Here is a 27,257-nt window from a genome sequence, read left to right on the forward strand (position 1 = left end):
CTCCGTACTGTCCGCATCCGGGGATCTCAATAAAGTTTTTTCAGTCATTTTGTCTGTCAACAATGGCGGAGTACGACCTGACGACCAGGATAGCGCATTTCCTAGACCGGCATCTGGTTTTCCCGCTGCTGGAGTTCCTCTCCGTGAAGGAGGTGAGGAAGACGCTGGTAGAGAAAAGATGATGAGCGGCATGTTCATCTTTTTTGTAAAGCCGTATTTCCCGCGTGGACTGACCCGTGTTTAGCCGCCGGCTAGCGAGTTAGCCCCGTGAAGGCTAACGGCAGATAGCCGCCGCTGCGAACCGGTAAAGACCTGATTAACCTGATTAACCTAATAAACTCATTTAACCAAATCATTCTCTTATATTTGCTGCCCGTTTGAGCAGATTTGCCTTTTTTTAAATTTGTTACGCCGTCGTTAGATATTCAGAAATATCGTGAACGCTGGCTCCGATATGAATATTCATGAGGCAGCCGGCGTCCTCATCTCATCTCATCTCATCAGCTTGTTTTTAAACACGCTTCGCGAACGTTTGGCTTTCACACGTATTATCCTCATTCACCTGATTTAATGTTAGATTTAATCCTTTGAGCGGAGCATGTGGGTTTTAGTTGTACATTTAGCGTAGTACAGATTTGAATATTCATACGAATGGCAAACGAGACGCTGCGCGAAGTCAAATAAACTTGAGGAGGCCGACTGCGTCATGAATATTCATGTAGTCACGTAGCCGAGTAACGCGCGCTCCCTCGGAGACTGATGAGGTCCCGTATAAACGCTCGTCTATGCATATGCATTTGTTCTGCCTGTGCGTTGGCTGTAAGTATGATCCATATGCAAATAATTATTCCGAAAGACAAATGCTTTTAAGGAAGCAGAGATGGATCATGAATATTCAGTGGCTCACTAAGCTGAATGAGTAGACTTTTAGAGACGAGTCAGGTCTTTATAAAATCTTGGTTTTTGTTGTCAGAATCAAACCTCGTATGTCCAAAACAACTTTTGTTGAGAAAGGAAATGGTATCATTTAGCTTATAATGGAAGTTAATGTTTAAAAAAAAGTTATTTATTTTATTATTATTTAAAGTGATTTAGAGCTAATTTTGTAGGTCTGTTTAGTTGTTTTTAGGTGGAGTTGGTGTTTTCTCTTTATACTTTTCTATCTCTCTCTATGTCTATCTGTCTATTTACATATGTGGTTACTTACACACATCCACACAGAATTTACACATATAGGCACATATCCATGTCGCTGTTGTCAGAAGAAAACCTCGTATCTCCGAAATGGTAACTTTACAGGAGAAGGAAAAAGCCTACTTTACTTTTAATGTAAGTCAATGGAACCAGACGTCTTTCCGAGTCGTTTTGGTCCGTTTGTTTTGGTCCATTCATCATGACACTTACACAGTATGCAAAGGCCAGAAATGGAGACCCGAGGTTTTGTCCCAACAGTGACGATGCACTAATCCACCTCTTTTAATGACGGAATTGTGAGTCGGTTTGTGGAAATCTCTGAACTGTGCCTTTAGATCTACAATGAGAAAGAGCTGCTCCAAGGGAAGCTGGACCTCCTCAGTGACACGAACATGGTGGACTTCGCCATGGACGTGTATAAGAGTCTCTACCTCGAGAAGGAGATTCCGCACTGTAAGTGTGTCCCTGTTCACCGAGTTATGACATGGTGTCTGTTTCTCTCCTGTTAGCACTTACTGGCATCAATCAGACTGAAAAGTGAAGCCATCATTTCGCTTCTGTGTGTCTATAAACTGTAAACAGTCACGGTTAACCAGTCTGGGTCTGTGGAAGGTAAATCAACAAACTGCGCAGTTGCTATAAAGGCACTTATTACAGGTTATGCAGTGTCTCATATGTAATGAGCTTTCGAGCAGAAGCCCATGCATGCTGCACTGTTATCAGTGGTGGACAGTAACTGAGTAACTGAGTAACTGAGTAAATGTAATTAGTTTCTGTACTTTAGTATTTTTGGTGTATCTGTACTGAAGTTTCTCCGTTCTGGGCGACTTTTTCCTTTCACTCCACTACATTTCAGAGTCTAATATCCGACTTTTTCCTCCTACATTTTGAGAAATCTGTCGTTCCTTTTGGTTTCTGTGTGTATAAAAACGTAACATGTCAAAACGAAAGAAGCGCAAAGCCAGAGCACCAATCAGGGCCCAGCGGTCACTTTGTTTAGAGCTGGTTTTGACCTGTTGGTCATACCGACCCAGTGCAGCACGCGGTTCAACGTCAGCGCAGCAGCGTAAAACTTTGGGAGAGTCTGTTCAACATAAATGATGAACTAACCTAACTTTGTGTAAATAGAGCTCAATATAGAAATATGTCCACATATGCAGTCGAGACTGACGCGGCTTTTTTCTGAATTTCTACAAACACCATTTCATTTTATAGTAAATGAGTTTGGGCTGGTTTATGTTTATGAACAGACGCCTACAGATCAACATAGTAAAGGAGCTCATCTGTGATCCTGAGTTTAAAGCCAGTTTTTATTCAACTTAAACTTGGAACTAAGTTGTAAATAAATCTGAAACTGAAACTTTGCTTGTGTGTAAAAAGTGATTTCAGAGCCACTCGGTTCTCCCTGATGGAAACTTTACCTTCAGTGTTTTGTGCTTCTGATCATTTTAATAGACGTCAGCGTCACTAATTAATGATGTTCTATTAAAAGACTGGTTTACCAAGAGAGACGCTGGAGGACTTTCACCTGAAATGAGTTCATGAAGCCAGTCTGGTTATAAAAATGATAACAGGACCAGATCAGAGCCAGAATTACTCTTTTAGTACTTTTACTTTATACTTAAGTACATTTGAAGGTAAATACTTTAGTACTTTTACTCAAGTGGAGGTCTAAAGGGAGGAACTTCTACTTTTACTGGAGTAAAATTTACCTTGGGGGTCTCGACTTTAACTCAAGCACCTGATTTGTGTATTTTGTCCAGAGCTGATTGTTGTTCTTGTTCCTGACTGCTCTGCTCCTGCAGCGCTGAGAGAGAAGAGGACCACAGTAGTGGCCCAGCTGAAGCAGCTTCAGGCGGAGACGGAGCCCATCGTCAAGATGTTTGAAGACCCAGAGACCACCAGGCAGATGCAGTCTACAAGGTTGGCAAGAAGTCGTTTCTCACTGATTAAGTGTGCAGAGTCTTTCTTATGGCCACATGTCTAATAAGAAGTTGGTGTGTTTTCTGTTTAAAGGGATGGGAGGATGCTGTTTGATTACTTGGCAGATAAACATAATGTAAGTTGCTATAATATAATCCCACCTTTTCTCACCTCTTTATCATTTTCAGTTTCACAGTTTAGCCCAATTTTGGCCCTGATTTGCACCGTTGGACAAAATTTACATTTACATTTGCAGCATTTAGCAGACGCTCTTATCCAGAGTGACTTACAATCAGGGCTTTGTCTGTCTAGAGAAAGTATCTTTGCTGGTTACCTGTAGTTTAGAGAGAGAGAGACGGTCCTGAGCTCAGATACTGCTAGAAACACAGTCACTGTAGATACAGAGAGAAACGGAGTTGAACACTGAACTCAGTGCCATGCAGTGCAATACAATAAACTACAATACACAGTGCATTCAACAATAAAGTAAACTACAAAACACAATACAATACAATAAAATACGAAATCTGACAATTTGAGGCGAATTTACAGGACGGAAAATCAAACGGAAGCCGTTAAAGGTGCGAATGATCTTGTAAGCCTTCTGATATTTGATAAACGTTTCGTTTTGTCGGCGGCACGGTGGCGCGGTGGGTAGCGCTGTCGCCTCACAGTGAGGAGGGCCTGGGTTCGATTCCCCGGCCGGGCGACCGGGATCCTCTCTGTGTGGAGTTTGCATGTTCTCCCCGTGTCTGCGTGGGTTTCCTCCGGGTTCTCCGGTTTCCTCCCACAGTCCAAAGACATGCAGTCAGGCCAACTGGACGTGCTAAACTGCCCCTAGGTGTGAGTGACTGTCTGTGTCTGTCTGCCCTGCGATGGACTGGCGGCCTGTCCAGGATGTATCCTGCCTTCCATCCGATGACCGCTGGGATAGGCTCCAGCACCCTGACGGAGAAGCGGCTTAGAAAATGGATGGATGGGTTTCGTTTTGTCCACATTCCACGCGTCCTGTATTTAAGATGCTCAGCGACTGCATTGAACGAGTGAGGCTTTAGTCGGCGAAGGGGTTCAGAGGGGCTCACTGAGCTTTTGACAAATGTGCAGGTGTCTTTAGTACGTACGTAATGAATGGAGCAGGACTTCAAGACTTCAGGGCACTCACTTCACAGTTTTAAGTCAGATTAGTAGTCTGGTGCTGGTTTTGATCTGGGCTGTAGCTCTAAATGAAGGGACCGTGTCTAAAGTGTGGCTGTTTCTGTGTTCTGACCCACAGTTCCGACAGGAGTACTTGGACACTCTTTACCGCTATGCGAAGTTCCAGTACGAGTGTGGGAACTACTCTGGTGCCGCTGAATATCTCTACTTTTTCCGTGTGTTGGTGAGTTTCTTTGTCTTGGGAGTGAATTCTCTTTCTCTTCAGTTTCTCACATTGGAAGCCTGCAGTGATGAATAAGGTTGTAAATATGGGACGATTAGAATTTGTAGATAGAGACTTTATTGATCCCGAAGGAAATTTAGCAGCCAGTGGCGTTCACAAGGACACAAAGGACAGTTATGATAATAACAACGGTGATCCAATATAAAAAGAAGAATATAGCGTTGCTGTCGGAAGAAAACCTTGTATCTCCGTTTTTGGCGTTTTTCAGTTTTTGACATAATTTGAAAGTGTCTGTTACTCTTTACATTGTTTGTAAATTTTATGATGAGTGGCCTAAAAGAAATGACCCAAAATGACATGGGAAAAATTCTGGTTCCATTGACTTGCATTGAAAGTGAACTCTGTTTTTTCCTTCTCCTGTAAAGTTACTATTTTGGAGATACAAAGTTTGGTTTTCTTCCGACAGCAGCGAATATACGGGGGAAAAAACCCCTATCTATAGGGCATATATACAAAAAGAAATATACTGCAATATAATTTAATATTTGAGGCAGTATTTAGTGTCCAGATACAGGCAAAGTAAGTACTGGCTGAACATGTACATTCCAATTATATTAGATGTCATTAAATAATATGTGCAATATTTCATAGCATCCCAATCACTCATTTTAGCTCAAAGGCAGCTTTGCTATACATTATATTATGTAATATGTTGTACTGCTCCATCCCTACAGCTCCAAACTGACAGCAGAACCAGCTCAAGCTGAAATAAACAGTTACTCACTGCCGCCCTCTAAAGGCTTTAATAACAAACATCAAATGAACGAACGCCGCTGCTGTTCATGTTGTGTACCGCTAACTTGTTCAGGGTCTGCCACCCAGTGTCTGATAAACAAGCCACAACGTCTGTTGGAGGGTTGGAATTAATGCTGGTCTCCCTCCTTTCTGCCAGGTTCCTTCCACAGACAGGAACGCTCTGAGCTCACTGTGGGGGAAACTGGCCTCCGAGATCCTCATGCAGAACTGGGAAGCAGCCATGGAGGACCTCACTCGTCTCAGAGAGACCATCGACAACAATGCAAGTCCAAAACTCTTCATAAGGCATTTTTAACCTCAGTGTCTTTGGCTTTACCAGGACATTAAGTATTCATGCTGGATTATGTGTTTTAGAGGTCCACATATAGGGGTGCATCATTGGCAGATATTCGCGCCTAATATTGACCGACCTTTGGCGATTTGGCCCCAAAGGAATCATTGATGCATTTTATCTGAAGAGGATGATTCAACTGTTGATTCAACTGATTTTCTAGTGTTATAGTTGATTATAAATGCTTGTTGTAACTTTGAGGTGAAGTATATGCTCCTTATTTTGGGCCAGAATTAAATTATCTGGCTATTTTCAAAGTCAGAAAACCAGAGAGAAAAGTAGGCTATGGTGTTTTTGATGTTATTGGTTATATACAGTACTGTGAGAGAGTTTTAGGCATCTGAGCAAATTTTTGAACAGTGGACCTCAGCAGTGAGTTTATCACAATATACATTAGAATAAAGTCGTATTCATAATTCAAATAAACAGAAAAACAGTAAAAAGTAACAAGAATTTCTCGGGTCCATATTTTTCCTCGACACCTTCACAGCCGCCACAGAGACTCGTTAATATCATCAATGACATCATGAGCTCAATTTACTGAGCACTGATTGGTCAAACCAGGAGCTGCTTTATAACTACATATAATACTGGGCTTCCTCGAGGAGGAGCGGCTTGGAGATGGGTAAACAAACACACTCACATCCAGAACATCACTGTTTATTATTTTTTATATATATATATATATATATATATATATATATATATATATATATATATATATATATATAAATTAATTTTCTATAAATGTTGTTTATTCAAATATTAACACTTTTCTCAGCAAATAAACACAAACTACACAAATAGATTTTGAAAATGTGTCTTGGGTGCCTGAGACTTTCACGCAGTGCTGTATTTTTTATTATAAATATCTCCTCGAGTTGTTATATTGTTGTGCGTTAAAAATAAATCAGAATTATGCCGATCAAACTCAGTGGAATAGTGTTAAAGTATCATCAGGAACTTTTACTCACACTAGTGTAGTTTCAGTGACCTCCACCTGTCTGTCGTGAAAGCCATAGTGTTGTCTTGTATGTGTAAAGCCAGTAATACACATCAAACGATGAAAACTAAACAAAGCCGAACCATCACCAGACACCGTGTCCCAAGGCGGGGCGTTCACAGCACGACTTTTAAAATATTAACAGATTCCTAAAACGGAGAGCATCACAAGCTTCATGTCAGTTTAACGCGCGTAACGAGTTTGGGCTGTGAATAAGAACTCCTTAGAACCCACGTCACAAGTAAAACTGAACTTACTGGATCTGTCTGTGCTTTTATGTGCAGCAAAAGTGCAAACTGTGGATTAATATGGGGCTGAGAAATGCTGATATCGCAGTAGAGCTGGAGAAATATTTCACTCCAGACTGGCAGCTGAGCTGAAACTGTAAAGACGGTGACCTGATCTGACCTGGATCAACATTATAAACATCATATCGGCTCTTATCTGCCCATTTTACGTGCAGCTTCTTTGTCTCCGTTCAGCTGTTCAGACGGTGTTCATGCAGATCCCTTCACCTTTTTCTCCAAATTTCTAGCTGTTGTTGGGGGGCAGTCCTGGGCTGGAGGTCAGGGAACCAGCCTCATGACCGGAAGGTCGCCGGTTCGATCCCCAGAGCCGACAGCACGTGACTGAAGTGCCCTTGAGTAAGACACCTAACCCCCAACTGCTCCCCGGGTGCTGCGGATTGGGCTGCCCACCGCTCTGGGCAAGTGTGCTCACTGCCCTCTAGTGTGTGTGTGCTCACTAGTGTGTATGTGGTGTTTCACTGCACGGATGTTTTAAATGCGGAGGTGAAATTTCCCCGTTGTGGGACTAATAAGGGTCTCTTAATCCTAATCTTGTTCGAATTACTCATTGAGTAAATCTCTGACCTTCCCACGCTGCAACCTTCCCAACGTTTTGAGTCATAAATATCAAACGTTTGAAGGGATGAGAGACCCTCCGATATTATCAGAGTTCCATCGGAGAGCTAAAGATTCTCTATGCTCCTCTCTCACCACCAGATCATCCACACTCCCGACCTGAAAAAACAGTTTCTTGCAAGAGGCAAATTGGGGTTAAAACTGGCCAAAACAATGTGTGGTGTGGGCCCTGTGTGTTTTTTTTTGTTTGAAGTGTAATGCTGGCTTAATTGTTCTTCGGTTCCATATTAAAGCTAAAGAACTCTTGCTGTGCTCTGTTTAGGAACGTGTGACATTACTCCTCTTTTTCCCTCCCCTCTCAGTCAGTGAGTTCCCCTCTCCAGTCGCTGCAGCAGAGGACGTGGCTCATTCACTGGTCTCTGTTCGTGTTCTTCAATCACCCCAAAGGCAGAGACAACATCATCGAGCTTTTCCTCTACCAGCCCCAGTGAGTGCAGCTGGAGCGGCGCGCTTTGGAATCAGACAGAATCCGCGCCTTTTAACGAGGACCTCCTTCGTTTTGGAAAGCGCTGAAACACAAGAGGCAGCGGTGCATGTTAGCGTGACTGGATAAGAAGCCAGCATTGTTAGACCCAGTTTCAGCACTGTGGGCAGATTTAACGTTTTAACATTCAGGCAAACGTGTTCGGCACAGCTGCAGCGCAGAAATCCTGCACCAGGCCAGTGATTAATGAAATAAGCTGCGTTTGAGGCTCTGTTGTGAACTTCTGTGTCGTGTAAAAGTAACCGAGGGCTCCGTTTTCGCAGGTATCTGAACGCTATTCAGACCATGTGCCCGCACATCCTCCGCTACCTAACCACAGCGGTCATCACTAATAAAGACGTGAGGAAGCGCCGGCAGGTCCTCAAAGACCTGGTCAAAGTCATCCAACAGGTACTGTACAGAACAACCACATGTACCACAGCAGGGCTGCAGAATATGGACGTGAAAAAGTGACAAATTTCTCTATCAAATCAAGCAAAATCTAAATAATGAAATACTGATAGCTTGCATCAGAACTACAAGCTGTTTTTTGTACACTTTATGGCTAAAAAACAATTAGCAGCCTTTTCAGTATAGGCTCACTATATGAAGACATGTATATAGTTGGGTGCAGATATTTGGGCACCCTAGTCAAACTGCAGGTTTTGTTGAAACAATGAAATTAGAAAATAAGCGCACATGTTCTGCACAATTGAATTCACAAGTGAGTTTATATATATATTACACACACACACACACACACACACACACACACATATATACAAGTATGTAAGTATCAAATAAGTAGAAATTGTGCACTGAAATTTTGCAGCAAAAGATGTCACATTATACCAGGGCTATAGTTCTACATTTGCATACAACTGTATGTAATTCCTTAAAAAGCTCCTTATAGTGATGCAGGTTTGTTGTAACAGTTGGCACTATGACTTTACGCATTTACAATGTTGTAGTGGTCTGAACACGATCTATACATTAAAAGAAATCAAAGATTATGAGAAGTTTGCTGTTGTCCATCTTAAAGGCGCAGACACTGTTTTCTGACATATAAATGGTCCAGGTTGATTGGCACAATGCTGTCAGCTTCCGTCTGCTTTAACAGGTTCTTCACATGCATAAATCTCTCTTTCACACACCGTTCTTTAGGGATGCAAGAGTGCTTCTGTTATGACACTCAAAGAACCCTTTACCGATGCTAAGGGCTGACTAGACGATTGGTATTTGGGGGCAAGGTTTAGCCAGGGTCTAATTTTTAGAAAACATAATGGTTTGTTTTCAGTTCATCAGCCAGCTTTACGAGACGGGAGGGAGAACTTCACCGCCACAGAGGTTTAATATTGAGTTTCGGTGCAAGTCCAACACTTTTCCGTCTACACTTTACACACTATTATAACAACAGGGAGAGACATGCATCACAGCGCATTTTACAGCAGTAATGTGATAGTTAAGCTTGCTGGTCTCACAGGGTGTATGAGGAATATACCTGCGCATCACATCAACTTCACCTCTGCATACACTGCATTAGTTCGCTTATTAACATTAGCAGTGGAGGCTCATAAAAGATGTTCAGCAATTATACGTGAAAACACCTGGTAAATACTTGCCGCAGACCGTTTCTCACTACCTATTCCTCTTTATAACTTTTGGGCCTGAAATGTAGCGATGAGAGGAGGTAGCTACTGGTGAGCTATCCTTAAAATGTCATGCTAGCTGTCACATTATTTGAGGATTTATGTTGGATTGTGTTTTATTTATTTATTTATTTATTTATTTATTTTTCCTGCCCCAGGAGTCTTACACATACAAGGATCCCATCACCGAGTTTGTGGAGTGCCTGTACGTTAACTTCGACTTTGACAGCGCGCAGAAGAAACTGAGGGAGTGTGAATCGGTAAGGCCCCCCCCCTCCCCACCTACCGAGAGACTGCGAGCGCACGAGTGTCTGTGTGGTTAAAAAGAGAGGCAGATTTTCTATCTTCCAGGCCTGTCATCCTCGCGCTCGCTTTGAATCGTCGTGTTGGTTGGAAGCAGCCGCTGGCTAAAGCTCTTAATGTATCCTGTTGCTTTGAGCTGGGGGTCCATTCATCCACCGCAAATCCCCGTCTCGTGTAATTTACTGCTTTTTCTCAAAGGGCGGTTTCAAAGCACCACCGCTGTCAGCGCTCAGGTCTCCAGCAGGCAGCCTTTACTCTCAACTCCACAGCTGGGCCTCAGGGATGCTTCAGAAAGGAAGAAATAGGCATGAAAAACCAAACCTTCTATTAACCTTGCTTCACTCTTGCTGCAACTTTTCAGCAAACGGACTCTGTGGCCTTGAGAAACTGATGAAGGTTCACCTGAAGTCTGGAGGTTGTTTTGTGTGTTTTATTGCAGCTGTACAGGTCACTGTTTCTGAGTCTGTGAAGGAAGCGGATGCTCTGCCATAGTGTGACTCAAGAAGATCTGGCCAATGAGCGATAGGGCAGAACTTTTCTGCGGTGCTTTGACTTTTGCAGGGAAATGTCCACACGTACGCAGGAATGTACTATTTCTGAATCAGTTCATTTCTCCTACGTATAGCTTTGAAATAGCCCATCATACCTCAGTGGCCATAATGTCCAAAATGATCCAAATGCAGAGTAACGTCATGAACAGAGTTGGCAAATTCCCTTTTTAAAAATGCTAATTGGGACAAATAGTCTGCATCATCACATTGGACAAACAATCATGTGAGAGTGTATTGAGAAGCATAGAGGACGTATAGCTTATGATGTATATTTTTATTTAGTTTAAGTTCTGCTTTTATGGTGACTCATACAGTTGTAATGCATGGTTACTTCATATTGGATTAATTTAAAAAATAGTAATTCTGCTATAGAGTATCAGTGAAGCTGCAGTGATGAAGTATTTGAATATATTGAATAAATATAAATATATAAAGCCCTGCCATGTCCTGCCTTCCGCCCAGTGACTGCTGGGATAGGCTCAAGCACCCCCCGCAACCCTGCCGGGAGAAGTGGCTTAGAAAATGGATGGATGGATGGATAAATATATAAATATGTAAATATCTTGTAGATGTTCTGTGATACATTAAGTAGATGTTTTGTTAATGGAAGTAACATATTGCGCAAAACCTAACCTTACCAACCTCAACCCAGAACCTAATCCTTACCCTCACCCTGGCCCTACACCTAACCCTAACCTCAACCCACAACCTAATCCTTACCCTCACCCTGGCCCTACACCTAACCCTAACCTCAACCCACAACCTAATCCTTACCCTCACCCTGGCCCTACACCTAACCCTAACCTCAACCCACAACCTAATCCTTACCCTCACCCTGGCCCTACACCTAACCCTAACCTCAACCCACAACCTAATCCTTACCCTCACCCTGGCCCTACACCTAACCCTAACCTCATCCCACAACCTAATCCTTACCCTCACCCTGGCCCTACACCTAACCCTAACCTCAACCCACAACCTAATCCTTACCCTCACCCTGGCCCTACACCTAACCCTAACCTCAACCCAGAACCTAATCCTTACCCTCACCCTGGCCCTACACCTAACCCTAACCTCAACCCACAACCTAATCCTTACCCTCACCTTGGCCCTACACCTAACCCTAACCTCAACCCACAACCTAATCCTTACCCTCACCCTGGCCCTACACCTAACCCTAACCTCAACCCACAACCTAATCCTTACCCTCACCCTAGCCCTACACCTAACCCTAACCTCAACCCACAACCTAATCCTTACCCTCACCCTGGCCCTACACCTAACCCTAACCTCAACCCACAACCTAATCCTTACCCTCACCCTAGCCCTACACCTAACCCTAACCTCAACCCACAACCTAATCCTTACCCTCACCCTGGCCCTACACCTAACCCTAACCTCAACCCACAACCTAATCCTTACCCTCACCCTGGCCCTACACCTAACCCTAACCTCAACCCACAACCTAATCCTTACCCTCACCCTGGCCCTACACCTAACCCTAAACTCAACCCAAAACCTAAAGCCTAACCGTCTCATGTTTTTGACATGTTAAGTCTTTGCTTCCTTTTAAAAAGGATCCCTGACAAAGTGTCACCCAAAACTACCATTTCTCCACTTCCTCTGGCAGTTGAAGGGAACTGTGGAAGTTGGATCAAGATCTGGAAAATGAAGACTTCCGTGGCAGAACTGCTTGCATGCAGCCAGAAAGGCCAGGCAGACCTGCAGGAAGGTTGAGCTGACCCAGGAATGACGTTGGACTGATCTGCTATGAAGAGTCGCTTGCATAAACATGATCTTCATGGAAGAGTCATCAGAAGGAAACCTGTCCTACAGCCTCATCACAAAAGTCAGCGTCTTAACTAGGCAAAAGATTTTTGGAAACAAGTGCTGTGGACAGCTGAAGTAAAAATGGAACATCAGACTATACTTGGATTAAAAGGAGCAGCATTTAATGAAAAGAACACCTTGCCAGCTGTTAAGCATGGGCTGCATCTATAATGTATTAGAGTCGCGTGGCAGCCAGTGGCACAGAAAACATTGCACAGGTAGATGGAAGAATGGATTCCATTAAACATTCCCTTCATAATTCCCTCCACAGCAACAGACGGCTGCATGTGTAGCTTCCAGGATCTGCATTCCATCACTCAAACCCTTTCTGTTCTGAGAAAGGCTGCCGAAATTGGAGGCGTGCAGTGATTGCTCATGTGACAGTGCTGTCCTGTTGTTATGCCTACGGTGATATCTGCCTCAAAGCTGAGTTCACAAACTCGTCTATCATAAATCTGGAGTTGTTCGTGCATCGACCTGCTTTTAGGGGCTTGTTTACAGCAAGTGCACAAAACATTAAATAACTGATAAAGGTCTAATGATGTTATGCTGCTGCCTTGCCTGCTTATTTTCCTGGCTACTGCTGCATGCAGCCCTGTCCTCGTATTAATGCTCCGCGGGGGTGATTATTTTTGCATGTTTTCTAGGTACTGGTGAATGACTTTTTCCTGGTGGCTTGTCTGGAGGATTTCATTGAGAACGCTCGGCTGTTCATTTTCGAGACGTTCTGTCGGATTCATCAGTGCATCAGCATCAGGTAGCGTCTCGGGAGCACACTGATAGCGTAGCATCCTAATCCTCTTAGCGCTGTAAATCGAGGTTAGCCTGGCGTGAAAGCACTGAGCTGCCAAGATCAATGGGATTTCAGCCAGGCCTGCCGACAGCGCGTACACGGCACAACGGGGTGTATTTTGGGAGCGGTAAAAGATTGAGGCAAAACAAAAAAGATCACAATGGTCCTCTTTGAGTTCTTTTATCCGAACCATATTGCTTCTGCTTTGTCACTGCATTTCCATATCAGTGCTCCAGTGGCAATTCGCTGTATTTCCCAGAGCCCGACTGATATGAGTGGAAAAAAATTGCCACCAGTACCACTTTTCAGAAGGTATTAACTCTGATTAGAATTTCATGTGGACAAAAATTCAAAAGGCTCCAGTAGTTTTAGGGAAAAAGATCAGCGTTCGAACTGTCACTGGGGCAGTTCCCCTCTTGTCACTGGGGTGGTTCCCTCAGGGGTCCATCTCCGCACCTTTAGTCAGGGAACATAACTGAACCATAATCCACTGAAACGATGTGTTCTAAGCTGTACTGACTGTAGTGTGTGTGTGTGTATTCACTAGTGTGTATGTGGTGTTTCACTGCACGGGTCGATTAGATTGCGGAGGTGAAAGTTCCCCGTTGTGGGACTAATAAGGGTCAGAATTGAGTGGGAACTAAAGAGGATTAATTCACAAAGGCTGCGTTCACATTACCAGGTTGAAGGGGCACAAATCTGATTTTTTGCCCCAATGTGACTCAGATGTGGTGTTTTCAGGGCTGTGTGGACGCAAATCTGATCTCTTCAAATCCGACCCGAGCCGCTTTCATATGCGGTCCTAGATCGGATACGTATCCGATTCGTGGCCGTGTGTCCTTAATGTGACGCTCAGATCGGAATTCATGTGCATGTCCTGCACCATCATTCAGCGTTACCATGGCAACAGAACCAGACAGACGTTAAAGCCTGTAAACGGTGGAAAAGCAGCTCATCTCACCTTTTTCTCCTTCCTCTGGCTCTAATATTGAAGCTGAGAGCTGATCAGAGTTAATGATCTTCTCAGCGAAGCTCGTTCTACTCGTTAGTTTGTGCTGATGACACTGACGTCACTGAGTAGGATGTGCGCCTGCGGGTCATTTCAGGAGCCGGTTCATCACATTAATGATAGATTTGAGTCACTTACCTAAACCAGTGTGAGTAATCCTGTCAGAGAGATCGGATTTGAGCAAAAAATCAGATTTAAGCAATGAGGCTTGTAATGTGAACGTAGCTAAAGCTTGTTAATCATGCCTGAAAACTGAGGATCAGTGTGTGGGTTCTTGCCCCAGTGGTCAGAGAGAGAGATGTGAAAAGAAGCTGGCTATTAATTCTCTCTACTGTACAGCTTGTCTTTACGTTGAGCTTCGCTTGAGTGCAGGGAGCAGCATAAATGATGACGTTTTGAAACTTGAACTACCTTCATTGTGAATCACTGCAAAATAGCCAGGTTAGAGACTTGGGCCCAATCCCGTTTCTTCTCTTTACCCCTATCCCTTGTTTTCAAGTGTCACCTTAACCCCTTGGAACTTGGAGTTACAAGGGGCAGTGGTTGAAATCTTGCCCTACGGAATGGGTGAAATTCATTAACGGCTACCGGCGCCGCTCTGTAGGCGACCCTGCTCGTCTGCAGGGACAGCAGAGGGTTAGGGTTAGTTCAGCTCCTCACTGCTGGGCTTTAGTTACATTTAGGGATCATACGCCTTCAGAGAGGGGGCAATTATTTATTATCACCCACCACTAATTCTTCAGTGATATGAAGCTGAAGTCAGATATTGGTTGGTTGGTGTAGTGGTTAACACCTCTGCCTACTACGCTGTAGACTGGGGTTCAATCCCCCCCAAAAAAAGAGCAAGCACCCTACACTACACCCATAAGAGTCCTTGGGCAAGACTCCTAACACCACCTTTGCCTACCTAAGTAAAATAATCTAATTGTAAGTCGCTCTGGATAAGAGCGTCAGCCAAATGCCGTAAATGTAAATGTAAATATTCTCCTTAAATGGTGCAGCAGTTACATTTACGGCATTTGGCAGACGCTCATATCTACAGCGACTTAGTTTTATCATTTTTAACATGGGTAGGTGAAGGTGGTGTTAGGAGTCTTGCCCAAGGACTCTTATTGGTATAGTGTAGGGTGCCTGCCCAGGCGGGAGATTGAACCCCAGTCTCCAGCGTCATCTGAGCCATTGGCATGCTGTTAGCGTTTTTTTTTAATTTTTTTATGCTTGTTATGAAGAAAAAGACCATTTTACACTGAAACAACATTAAACTAAGATCATTCGATGGTTATCGTAACTTTTTAATGGAGAAAATTCTCACATTTGTGGGTTTCTTTGGTCTCTTGTGCTCCACCTTGCCGGATTTTCTTTTTTTCCTCATAACTCTGTTTGGAGTCTCTGAAAAACCCCCATTTGGAGCGCGATGTAGCCCTCATACTTCACCCTACCTCTCTATCTCAACAAAAAACGCGACACCCCACCCCTAGATGCGAACGCACAAAACGGGGATAAGGGCTAAGTGGTAGAGGCGAAGGTGAAATGGGATTTAGGGTGCAGTCATGATCCGGAGGTTAGGGATCCATCCTCGTGACCGGAAGGTCGCCGGTTCGATCCCCAGAGCCGACAGCACATGACTGAGGTGCCCTTGAGCAAGACACCTAACCCCCAACTGCTCCTCAGGCGCTGCGGATTGGGCTGCCCACCGCTCCGGGCAAGTGTGCTCACTGCCCCCTAGTGTGCGTGTGGTGTTTCACTTCACGGATGGGTTAAATGCGCAGGTGAAACTGTGGGACTAATAAGGGTCTCTTAATCACTTTAACCTTGATTTTACCCTAGAGCAGTTAGTTCTAATATGTAATCCATCATTTTGATCGTGGATTATTGCCCAGGCCTATTAGGAATCGGAGTCTCGTAAGCCGTGCAGAGCTGGCTCCTGTATGCTGTTGGTGTTGAACTTGGCTTGAGGAACGTGAAACTTCAGAAGGTGGTCCAGAAAATGGTGTTGTTTAAAAAGCTTTTACGGTTTTGAATCTTTTAATAATTGAATATTTAATATTATCATCCCAAACTCTTTGTATTGCCAGGCTGCATCAGTGGGCTCTGTAGTATTTTCACACCAAGTCATGTTAACATTAAGTAGACTATTTGATGCATGCAGCTGTGTCCTGATGTTCTCTTCTGCTGTTCTTTCTTCTGCAGTATGTTGGCGGATAAGCTGAATATGACTCCCGAGGAGGCAGAGCGATGGATAGTCAACCTGATCCGCAACGCCAGGCTGGACGCAAAAATCGACTCCAAACTGGTGAGAGAAAGCTCCTTCAGTTTCGCATTAGTGCCGCCGCATGGCGTTTGTAGTCATGCCAGCGGGTCCACTGACGAGGCTGATGAAGCATTAGACTTTCCTCGTTGCGTCTGGGCCCTTTCGCCTCTTACGGGAGACATCATTTATGATTAGCTAATGTTCTAGAGGATGTGCATAGCATTAAACCCTTTCAGCTTCCTGGTAAGATCCCCAGATGCTTACAAGTGTTGAACAGCAGCTGAAAGTAAAGGAGGCATTGCAGCCTTGAGCTATGAATTTTGCTGAAAGTTGAAAGATCTGTCATATTAGGGGGGCAGTCGTGGGCTGGTGGTTAGGGGAGCTGACCCTGTGACCGGAAGGTCGCCCGTTCGATCCCCAGGGCCGACAGTCCATGACTGAGGTGTCCTTGAGCAAGACACCTAACCCCCAACTGCTCCCCGGGCACTGTGGATAGGGCTGCCCACCGCTCAGGGCAAGTGTGCTCACTGCCCCCTAGTGTGTGTGTTCACTAGTGTGTATGTGGTGTTCCACTTCACGGATGGGTTAAACGCAGAGGTGGAATTTCCCCGGTTGTGGGATTATGAAAAGTATCACTTGACATATTAAATGTTTTAAATTTTAATGAATGCAGGAACAGTGTTCGGATGGAGGTGGATCCCTCTGCTTTTGGAGTCTTTTTGTGGAGGAAACCAACTGGGCCACACAGATTCCCAGAATATAAAGCAAATATTACCACCAAAGCCAAAAAACGAACACTATGGCCGTGGGGGCAGTGTTGCTTTCGCTATTATAGGTGTATTTATGTAGTAAGGTTTCTTTTTCTTTTTCTTTGAAAACTTGGCTGTTTGATTCCTCCTGTTATACACAGACCTGTCAGTCTTATTGCCTAATTGCAGTGATTTAAGCTGAGCTTTTCTTTAAGCTTTCACAGTATGTTGTGCGTCCTAACAAACAGTGTGAAGTGGGTTCATTTTCATCTGTTGAGGCAAATGCATAAATAAAAGCAAGTAGAAAAGTAATGATATCTGAAGAATCCAAACCCACCAAACCAGGGAGTTTGTTATTGACGCCTTTAGAGGGCGGTAGAGAGTAAAGTTAGTTTAATTGATGTTTGTTATTGACGCCTTTAGAGGGCGGTAGAGAGTAAAGTTAGTTTAATTGATGTTTGTTAATGACGCCTTTAGAGGGCGGTAGAGAGTAAAGTTAGTTTAATTGATGTTTGTTAATGACGCCTTTAGAGGGCGGTAGAGAGTAAAGTTAGTTTAATTGATGTTTGTTAATGACGCCTTTAGAGGGCGGTAGAGAGTGAAGTTAGTTTAATTGATGTTTGTTAATGACGCCTTTAGAGGGCGGTAGAGAGTAAAGTTAGTTTAATTGATGTTTGTTAATGACGCCTTTAGAGGGCGGTAGAGAGTAAAGTTAGTTTAATTGATGTTTGTTATTGACGCCTTTAGAGGGCGGTAGAGAGTGAAGTTAGTTTAATTGATGTTTGTTATTGACGCCTTTAGAGGGCGGTAGAGAGTGAAGTTAGTTTAATTGATGTTTGTTATTGACGCCTTTAGAGGGCGGTAGAGAGTAAAGTTAGTTTAATTGATGTTTGTTATTGACGCCTTTAGAGGGCGGTAGAGAGTGAAGTTAGTTTAATTGATGTTTGTTAATGACGCCTTTAGAGGGCGGTAGAGAGTAAAGTTAGTTTAATTGATGTTTGTTAATGACGCCTTTAGAGGGCGGTAGAGAGTAAAGTTAGTTTAATTGATGTTTGTTAATGACGCCTTTAGAGGGCGGTAGAGAGTGAAGTTAGTTTAATTGATGTTTGTTAATGACGCCTTTAGAGGGCGGTAGAGAGTAAAGTTAGTTTAATTGATGTTTGTTAATGACGCCTTTAGAGGGCGGTAGAGAGTAAAGTTAGTTTAATTGATGTTTGTTAATGACGCCTTTAGAGGGCGGTAGAGAGTGAAGTTAGTTTAATTGATGTTTGTTAATGACGCCTTTAGAGGGCGGTAGAGAGTGAAGTTAGTTTAATTGATGTTTGTTATTGACGCCTTTAGAGGGCGGTAGAGAGTGAAGTTAGTTTAATTGATGTTTGTTATTGACGCCTTTAGAGGGCGGTAGAGAGTAAAGTTAGTTTAATTGATGTTTGTTATTGACGCCTTTAGAGGGCGGTAGAGAGTGAAGTTAGTTTAATTGATGTTTGTTATTGACGCCTTTAGAGGGCGGTAGAGAGTGAAGTTAGTTTAATTGATGTTTGTTATTGACGCCTTTAGAGGGCGGTAGAGAGTAAAGTTAGTTTAATTGATGTTTGTTATTGACGCCTTTAGAGGGCGGTAGAGAGTGAAGTTAGTTTAATTGATGTTTGTTAATGACGCCTTTAGAGGGCGGTAGAGAGTAAAGTTAGTTTAATTGATGTTTGTTAATGACGCCTTTAGAGGGCGGTAGAGAGTAAAGTTAGTTTAATTGATGTTTGTTAATGACGCCTTTAGAGGGCGGTAGAGAGTGAAGTTAGTTTAATTGATGTTTGTTAATGACGCCTTTAGAGGGCGGTAGAGAGTAAAGTTAGTTTAATTGATGTTTGTTAATGACGCCTTTAGAGGGCGGTAGAGAGTAAAGTTAGTTTAATTGATGTTTGTTAATGACGCCTTTAGAGGGCGGTAGAGAGTGAAGTTAGTTTAATTGATGTTTGTTAATGACGCCTTTAGAGGGCGGTAGAGAGTGAAGTTAGTTTAATTGATGTTTGTTATTGACGCCTTTAGAGGGCGGTAGAGAGTGAAGTTAGTTTAATTGATGTTTGTTATTGACGCCTTTAGAGGGCGGTAGAGAGTGAAGTTAGTTTAATTGATGTTTGTTATTGACGCCTTTAGAGGGCGGTAGAGAGTGAAGTTAGTTTAATTGATGTTTGTTAATGACGCCTTTAGAGGGCGGTAGAGAGTGAAGTTAGTTTAATTGATGTTTGTTAATGACGCCTTTAGAGGGCGGTAGAGAGTGAAGTTAGTTTAATTGATGTTTGTTAATGACGCCTTTAGAGGGCGGTAGAGAGTGAAGTTAGTTTAATTGATGTTTGTTAATGACGCCTTTAGAGGGCGGTAGAGAGTAAAGTTAGTTTAATTGATGTTTGTTATTGACGCCTTTAGAGGGCGGTAGAGAGTAAAGTTAGTTTAATTGATGTTTGTTAATGACGCCTTTAGAGGGCGGTAGAGAGTAAAGTTAGTTTAATTGATGTTTGTTAATGACGCCTTTAGAGGGCGGTAGAGAGTAAAGTTAGTTTAATTGATGTTTGTTAATGACGCCTTTAGAGGGCGGTAGAGAGTAAAGTTAGTTTAATTGATGTTTGTTAATGACGCCTTTAGAGGGCGGTAGAGAGTAAAGTTAGTTTAATTGATGTTTGTTAATGACGCCTTTAGAGGGCGGTAGAGAGTAAAGTTAGTTTAATTGATGTTTGTTAATGACGCCTTTAGAGGGCGGTAGAGAGTGAAGTTAGTTTAATTGATGTTTGTTATTGACGCCTTTAGAGGGCGGTAGAGAGTGAAGTTAGTTTAATTGATGTTTGTTACTGACGCCTTTAGAGGGCGGTAGAGAGTAAAGTTAGTTTAATTGATGTTTGTTATTGACGCCTTTAGAGGGCGGTAGAGAGTGAAGTTAGTTTAATTGATGTTTGTTATTGACGCCTTTAGAGGGCGGTAGAGAGTGAAGTTAGTTTAATTGATGTTTGTTATTGACGCCTTTAGAGGGCGGTAGAGAGTGAAGTTAGTTTAATTGATGTTAATGACGCCTTTAGAGGGCGGTAGAGAGTGAAGTTAGTTTAATTGATGTTTGTTATTGACGCCTTTAGAGGGCGGTAGAGAGTGAAGTTAGTTTAATTGATGTTTGTTATTGACGCCTTTAGAGGGCGGTAGAGAGTGAAGTTAGTTTAATTGATGTTAATGACGCCTTTAGAGGGCGGTAGAGAGTAAAGTTAGTTTAATTGATGTTTGTTATTGACGCCTTTAGAGGGCGGTAGAGAGTGAAGTTAGTTTAATTGATGTTTGTTATTGACGCCTTTAGAGGGCGGTAGAGAGTGAAGTTAGTTTAATTGATGTTAATGACGCCTTTAGAGGGCGGTAGAGAGTAAAGTTAGTTTAATTGATGTTTGTTATTGACGCCTTTAGAGGGCGGTAGAGAGTGAAGTTAGTTTAATTGATGTTTGTTATTGACGCCTTTAGAGGGCGGTAGAGAGTGAAGTTAGTTTAATTGATGTTTGTTATTGACGCCTTTAGAGGGCGGTAGAGAGTAAAGTTAGTTTAATTGATGTTTGTTATTGACGCCTTTAGAGGGCGGTAGAGAGTAAAGTTAGTTTAATTGATGTTTGTTAATGACGCCTTTAGAGGGCGGTAGAGAGTAAAGTTAGTTTAATTGATGTTTGTTAATGACGCCTTTAGAGGGCGGTAGAGAGTAAAGTTAGTTTAATTGATGTTTGTTATTGACGCCTTTAGAGGGCGGTAGAGAGTAAAGTTAGTTTAATTGATGTTTGTTAATGACGCCTTTAGAGGGCGGTAGAGAGTAAAGTTAGTTTAATTGATGTTTGTTACTGACGCCTTTAGAGGGCGGTAGAGAGTGAAGTTAGTTTAATTGATGTTTGTTATTGACGCCTTTAGAGGGCGGTAGAGAGTGAAGTTAGTTTAATTGATGTTTGTTATTGACGCCTTTAGAGGGCGGTAGAGAGTAAAGTTAGTTTAATTGATGTTTGTTAATGACGCCTTTAGAGGGCGGTAGAGAGTAAAGTTAGTTTAATTGATGTTTGTTATTGACGCCTTTAGAGGGCGGTAGAGAGTAAAGTTAGTTTAATTGATGTTTGTTATTGACGCCTTTAGAGGGCGGTAGAGAGTAAAGTTAGTTTAATTGATGTTTGTTATTGACGCCTTTAGAGGGCGGTAGAGAGTAAAGTTAGTTTAATTGATGTTTGTTATTGACGCCTTTAGAGGGCGGTAGAGAGTAAAGTTAGTTTAATTGATGTTTGTTATTGACGCCTTTAGAGGGCGGTAGAGAGTAAAGTTAGTTTAATTGATGTTTGTTAATGACGCCTTTAGAGGGCGGTAGAGAGTAAAGTTAGTTTAATTGATGTTTGTTAATGACGCCTTTAGAGGGCGGTAGAGAGTAAAGTTAGTTTAATTGATGTTTGTTATTGACGCCTTTAGAGGGCGGTAGAGAGTAAAGTTAGTTTAATTGATGTTTGTTATTGACGCCTTTAGAGGGCGGTAGAGAGTAAAGTTAGTTTAATTGATGTTTGTTATTGACGCCTTTAGAGGGCGGTAGAGAGTGAAGTTAGTTTAATTGATGTTTGTTATTGACGCCTTTAGAGGGCGGTAGAGAGTAAAGTTAGTTTAATTGATGTTTGTTAATGACGCCTTTAGAGGGCGGTAGAGAGTAAAGTTAGTTTAATTGATGTTTGTTATTGACGCCTTTAGAGGGCGGTAGAGAGTAAAGTTAGTTTAATTGATGTTTGTTAATGACGCCTTTAGAGGGCGGTAGAGAGTGAAGTTAGTTTAATTGATGTTTGTTATTGACGCCTTTAGAGGGCGGTAGAGAGTGAAGTTAGTTTAATTGATGTTTGTTATTGACGCCTTTAGAGGGCGGTAGAGAGTAAAGTTAGTTTAATTGATGTTTGTTAATGACGCCTTTAGAGGGCGGTAGAGAGTAAAGTTAGTTTAATTGATGTTTGTTAATGACGCCTTTAGAGGGCGGTAGAGAGTAAAGTTAGTTTAATTGATGTTTGTTATTGACGCCTTTAGAGGGCGGTAGAGAGTAAAGTTAGTTTAATTGATGTTTGTTAATGACGCCTTTAGAGGGCGGTAGAGAGTGAAGTTAGTTTAATTGATGTTTGTTATTGACGCCTTTAGAGGGCGGTAGAGAGTGAAGTTAGTTTAATTGATGTTTGTTATTGACGCCTTTAGAGGGCGGTAGAGAGTGAAGTTAGTTTAATTGATGTTTGTTATTGACGCCTTTAGAGGGCGGTAGAGAGTAAAGTTAGTTTAATTGATGTTTGTTATTGACGCCTTTAGAGGGCGGTAGAGAGTAAAGTTAGTTTAATTGATGTTTGTTATTGACGCCTTTAGAGGGCGGTAGAGAGTAAAGTTAGTTTAATTGATGTTTGTTATTGACGCCTTTAGAGGGCGGTAGAGAGTAAAGTTAGTTTAATTGATGTTTGTTATTGACGCCTTTAGAGGGCGGTAGAGAGTGAAGTTAGTTTAATTGATGTTTGTTATTGACGCCTTTAGAGGGCGGTAGAGAGTAAAGTTAGTTTAATTGATGTTTGTTATTGACGCCTTTAGAGGGCGGTAGAGAGTAAAGTTAGTTTAATTGATGTTTGTTATTGACGCCTTTAGAGGGCGGTAGAGAGTGAAGTTAGTTTAATTGATGTTTGTTATTGACGCCTTTAGAGGGCGGTAGAGAGTAAAGTTAGTTTAATTGATGTTTGTTACTGATGGCGGTAGTGCGTAAAGAGGGCGGTAGAGAGTAAGGTTAGTTTAATTGATGTTTGTTATTGACGCCTTTAGAGGGCGGTAGAGAGTAAAGTTAGTTTAATTGATGTTTGTTATTGACGCCTTTAGAGGGCGGTAGAGAGTGAAGTTTTTTTAGTTGATGTTTGTTATTGACGCCTTTAGAGGGCGGTAGAGAGTAAAGTTAGTTTAATTGATGTTTGTTACTGACGCCTTTAGAGGGCGGTAGAGAGTAAAGTTAGTTTAATTGATGTTTGTTATTGACGCCTTTAGAGGGCGGTAGAGAGTAAAGTTAGTTTAATTGATGTTTGTTATTGACGCCTTTAGAGGGCGGTAGAGAGTGAAGTTAGTTTAATTGATGTTTGTTATTGACGCCTTTAGAGGGCGGTAGAGAGTAAAGTTAGTTTAATTGATGTTTGTTAATGACGCCTTTAGAGGGCGGTAGAGAGTAAAGTTAGTTTAATTGATGTTTGTTAATGACGCCTTTAGAGGGCGGTAGAGAGTAAAGTTAGTTTAATTGATGTTTAATTGATGAATATTTATATGGTAATTAATCAGCTAAAAGTTCATGGTCATGACTGGCCCAGTTATACATGACTGACTGTTCTTCCCAAATGTTTCCCTCTAATATGCATTAACCTTAGCTTGAGTGTCTGACAGAGAAGTATAGTAAAATGAGTTAACGACCGTCAGATTTTGTGTAGCGAAGAGTCAGGAACCCTGTCTAAATCGAATGTTCTCTGTGAAACAGGCCTTCGGTGTCGGCCGCATTTCGTGAGTAGAGCTCTGGATGTTGATGCTCGACTTTAAATCCTGGATGATTAAATTCAGAGTGAGTTCTTGTTCATAATCAGCTTTAAATTTCACTTTGGCAGCACTGTGGTGTTTTATGTAGCTGCATCTTGGCATTAATCTGCAGTTCTGGGTGCTTGTTGTGATTTACGCTCCGGGCTCAGTTTGGGTTGCTCTGGTGTTCTGCTAGATTCATGCCAGCCGTGCTCTCTTCTGCCTGGCCGTTCTTTGATGAGTTGTGATGTGTTTGGCAGACTCTGATTGTGACTGTGTCTCTGCAGGGCCACGTAGTGATGGGCAACAATGCTGTGTCGCCATACCAACAGGTCATTGAGAAGACCAAGAGCCTTTCCTTCCGCAGCCAGATGCTCGCCATGAACATCGAGAAGAAACTTAGCCACAGTAACAGGAATGAGGTACAGCATTTGGCTGAATTGTGTGAAGCAGCTCAGTGAATTATTTCTATTTCTAATACCGATATTCGCAGTCCAGTACAGATCCGTTTTCCCCTTAAAATGACTGAGCAATTAAAAATAGGGCATCTAAAAATAGGCTACGATGCTCCGCTGCTCAAACACTCTACAGGAGTGAATACGTGGCTAACGTGACTTAAACAAACCAACAGGTGGTTTTTTTTTTTTTTTTTTTTTTTTTTTTTTTTTAATAAAGAAAAAATAATAAAGAATAGAAAAACAACTTACAGTACAGTTGTGTAGAATGACAGGGAAACTTTTTGCTGCTTCTTTACTAAATTCTACTTAAAAGTATTTTCAATCAGCCAACTTGGCAGACAGCTAACAGGCTCCTCCAGTAATGATATATTCATTAAGCCATTTGTTAAAAACAACTGCAACATAGTACAAACGATGAATCATTTCTATGTTGAAAATTTAATAGCGCACGTTTTGGGTCACGTGAGCTGCAATTTTAATTATAGCTCAGTTTTTAGCACGTTTTTATATGAAATAGAAGTCATATAAGTTCATAGTGGATAGAGTTCGCCTAATTAACACAGAGTGTGGAAACTCAGCCGTGTTTAGTTCATAACACCAACAACCTAAACCAGCTGGCCGTCTAGCACCTTCAGGATTCAAGGCTCAGTCTAGAAACAGGGCGTGTTCTGGTCTTTTTGGCCGAAATAAAAGGCCTGGACCTTTAGGAAATAATCACAGTGACCGATATTAGTCAGAAAAATCACAATGGGACCAAATCACTCAGCTGTGAAAGCGCATAATGAATATGTCGTTTATTATGTTGTGATACTGTCTAGTAGAGGTGCGGGAAAAACTCGATTCTTAGATGCAGCGCGATGCGGACGTGAACGATTCTGAATCGATTCATAAATATTTAATTGATAACATAATGTCGATGGAACGTAAAAGGCAGAACTTGGAAGTGGGTAAGTGCAGCGCCCGGGCAGTCTGTGGTGGCACATGACAAAAACACCCCTGGATGAGCGAGAAATCCGACCGGCTCTGCGTTAAAGCCAGGTTAGATCAGGAGTCACGACCCAGATGTTCAGAAGAGCCTATTTGTCCTTTCAACAAAGTCAAACCACCTTGACAGGCACAACATTGAATGCACAGTGTGTCTCAGTGTGTGCTGATGTCCTAGTATAGACTAGAAATATAGACGTAAACACAGACTTACTTTCCTCTGCTTTAAGCTTTAGCTCAGCTATAGCCGCTTTCCTCCCGTCTCCTTCGGGAAACTTTTCCTCAAAACTAGAAGTTTCCTCGTAAAATGTCTCTCAGCGTTCGGCTGTTTCACGAGGCTGAAGTCGCTTCTTATTCTCCTGATTCTTGTTCAAATTTTCCCGTTCCACCTTAAATCCTGCATGAGGCGCCGAATGTAACTGCTGCACCATTTAAGGTGGAACGGGAAAATTCGGAAGAGAAGCGACTTCATCTTCACAACGTTTTAGAGAGAGAAAGTCTCTCATTGCAGATTTAACGTAGCAGCAAACCAGCTGCGCTTATAAATGCGAATAAGCCCATCCGTCTCTAAATGTTCGTCTTTTCGTAGCTACTCGCTCGGCGAGACTTCGTTGCTATGTGACCTGAAGTCTCCTTTTCAGTCGTTGAGAACCAGGGCTTTCACGCACACTTTGGAGCTGAGATTCAGCGTCCAGTCTCGAAGATACTTTACCGGCACAGCGACCCCCCACCACCCCACCCCCCCGCCCCGGCTCTCTACAACGAGACCAAATCCGGAGTTTTAAAATCACTAAAGTAAACGGGCAGGACGGCTCTGACGTGCTGCATCAACATCCATTACCCCTGGATCTTATTTCACCCTAACAGCGCATTTTATCGCAGATAAGTGGCAGCAGCGTCTCGGTGAATGAGAGCCTTTTAGGTCACTTGCCACGTCACTTCCATTTGATTTATTAATAAAAGAGATTTTCGGCATTTACATTAGGGATCATTACAGATACTTTGCTTTAGACCTACCGAGTCCTCAGACGTTAGGAAAAAATATACGATGGTCGTTTTATAATCGCATCGCAGCCTCTAAATCATAAACGATTCCTGAGGTGCCTAAAGATTCCCACCCCTGCTGTATAGTATTTGACAAAAACTACAAATGAACTTATTCCGAAGCGGCTCACGTTAACGTTGGCCTGTGACCGATATATGCAGAGTTTCATACCGGAGCCATATCTAATTAAACGCTCTCGTTTTATTGTCACGTAGTTTTTCTTTCCTTAACCAAAATATATGTTTTATCTCCTTTATTCATCCCACTAACATCCAACACTTTTCTTTCACAGACCCCCAACTGGGCGACGCAAGACTCCAGCTTCTATTAGGCGAGTGGATGAGAGACTTTTTAGAGTTTAAACCTTATTTTTTACGCAAACCTCTTGCTTCATTCTTAGTTATTTCTTTTCATTCATTTTACCGTGGCTGCTATTAAGTTATTTAGAAAGCACCCTTTGTTTAATCCATTAAAGCAGTAAAGGATTCGGTCCTGAGCAGTTTCCTGTCTTTACTCTTAAAGCCACGATGCTGCTTTCTGCCTCAGTCCACCGCCAATCACTGAAATAAACACATTCCAACAGTCCACTTGAACTTCTCTTATCAGCTGGCAGCAGCAAAAGTGTTGGTAGGTTCTACACTACCAGATAACAGACCAGTCAGGCATGACGTTCTGACCACCTCCTCGTTTCTACACTCATTGTCCATCTTATCAGCTCCACTGACTGTATAGCTGCACTTTGTAGTTCTACAGTTACAGACTGTAGTCCATCTGTTTCTCTGATACTCTGTTACCCTGTTCTTCAGTGGTCAGGACCCCCGTGGACCCTCACAGAGCAGGTACTATTTGGGTGGTGGGTCATTCTCAGTGGTGGCTGTGTGTTGTTAGTGTGTGTTGCGCTGCTCTGAGCTGCTGGAGTTTTTTTAAACACCTCAGTGTCGCTGCTGGGCTGAGAACCAACAACATCCAGCCAACAGCGTCCTGTGACCACCGTCCTGTGACCACTGATGAAGGACTAGAGGATGACCAACACAAACTGAGCAGATATAGCGGTT

General features: G+C 42.5%; 1 protein-coding gene across 2 annotated transcripts; it reads left to right on the plus strand.

Annotated features, from left to right (window-relative positions):
* On the plus strand, positions 1–26,698 carry eif3eb (eukaryotic translation initiation factor 3, subunit E, b). 2 transcript variants are annotated; one of them, XR_001858963.2, is made up of 13 exons: positions 1–152; positions 1,530–1,647; positions 3,000–3,117; positions 3,211–3,253; positions 4,391–4,495; positions 5,448–5,573; positions 7,871–7,995; positions 8,316–8,442; positions 9,839–9,940; positions 13,012–13,121; positions 16,357–16,459; positions 23,681–23,761; positions 24,003–24,137. XR_001858963.2 is itself a non-coding variant. In XM_017721350.2 (13 exons), exons 1-13 carry the CDS (start codon positions 63–65, stop codon positions 26,531–26,533), a joined length of 1,341 nt encoding a protein of 446 aa, XP_017576839.1. In that variant the 5' UTR covers positions 1–62; the 3' UTR covers positions 26,534–26,698. The 2 variants fall into 2 exon arrangements, 1 of the variants encoding a protein (XP_017576839.1); XM_017721350.2 differs by lacking the exon at positions 23,681–23,761 and adding an exon at positions 26,495–26,698.
* The last annotated feature ends 559 nt before the right edge of the window (positions 26,699–27,257 follow it).

This window comes from Pygocentrus nattereri, chromosome 1 (genome assembly GCF_015220715.1).
Source record: "Pygocentrus nattereri isolate fPygNat1 chromosome 1, fPygNat1.pri, whole genome shotgun sequence".
Lineage (NCBI taxonomy): Eukaryota > Metazoa > Chordata > Actinopteri > Characiformes > Serrasalmidae > Pygocentrus > Pygocentrus nattereri.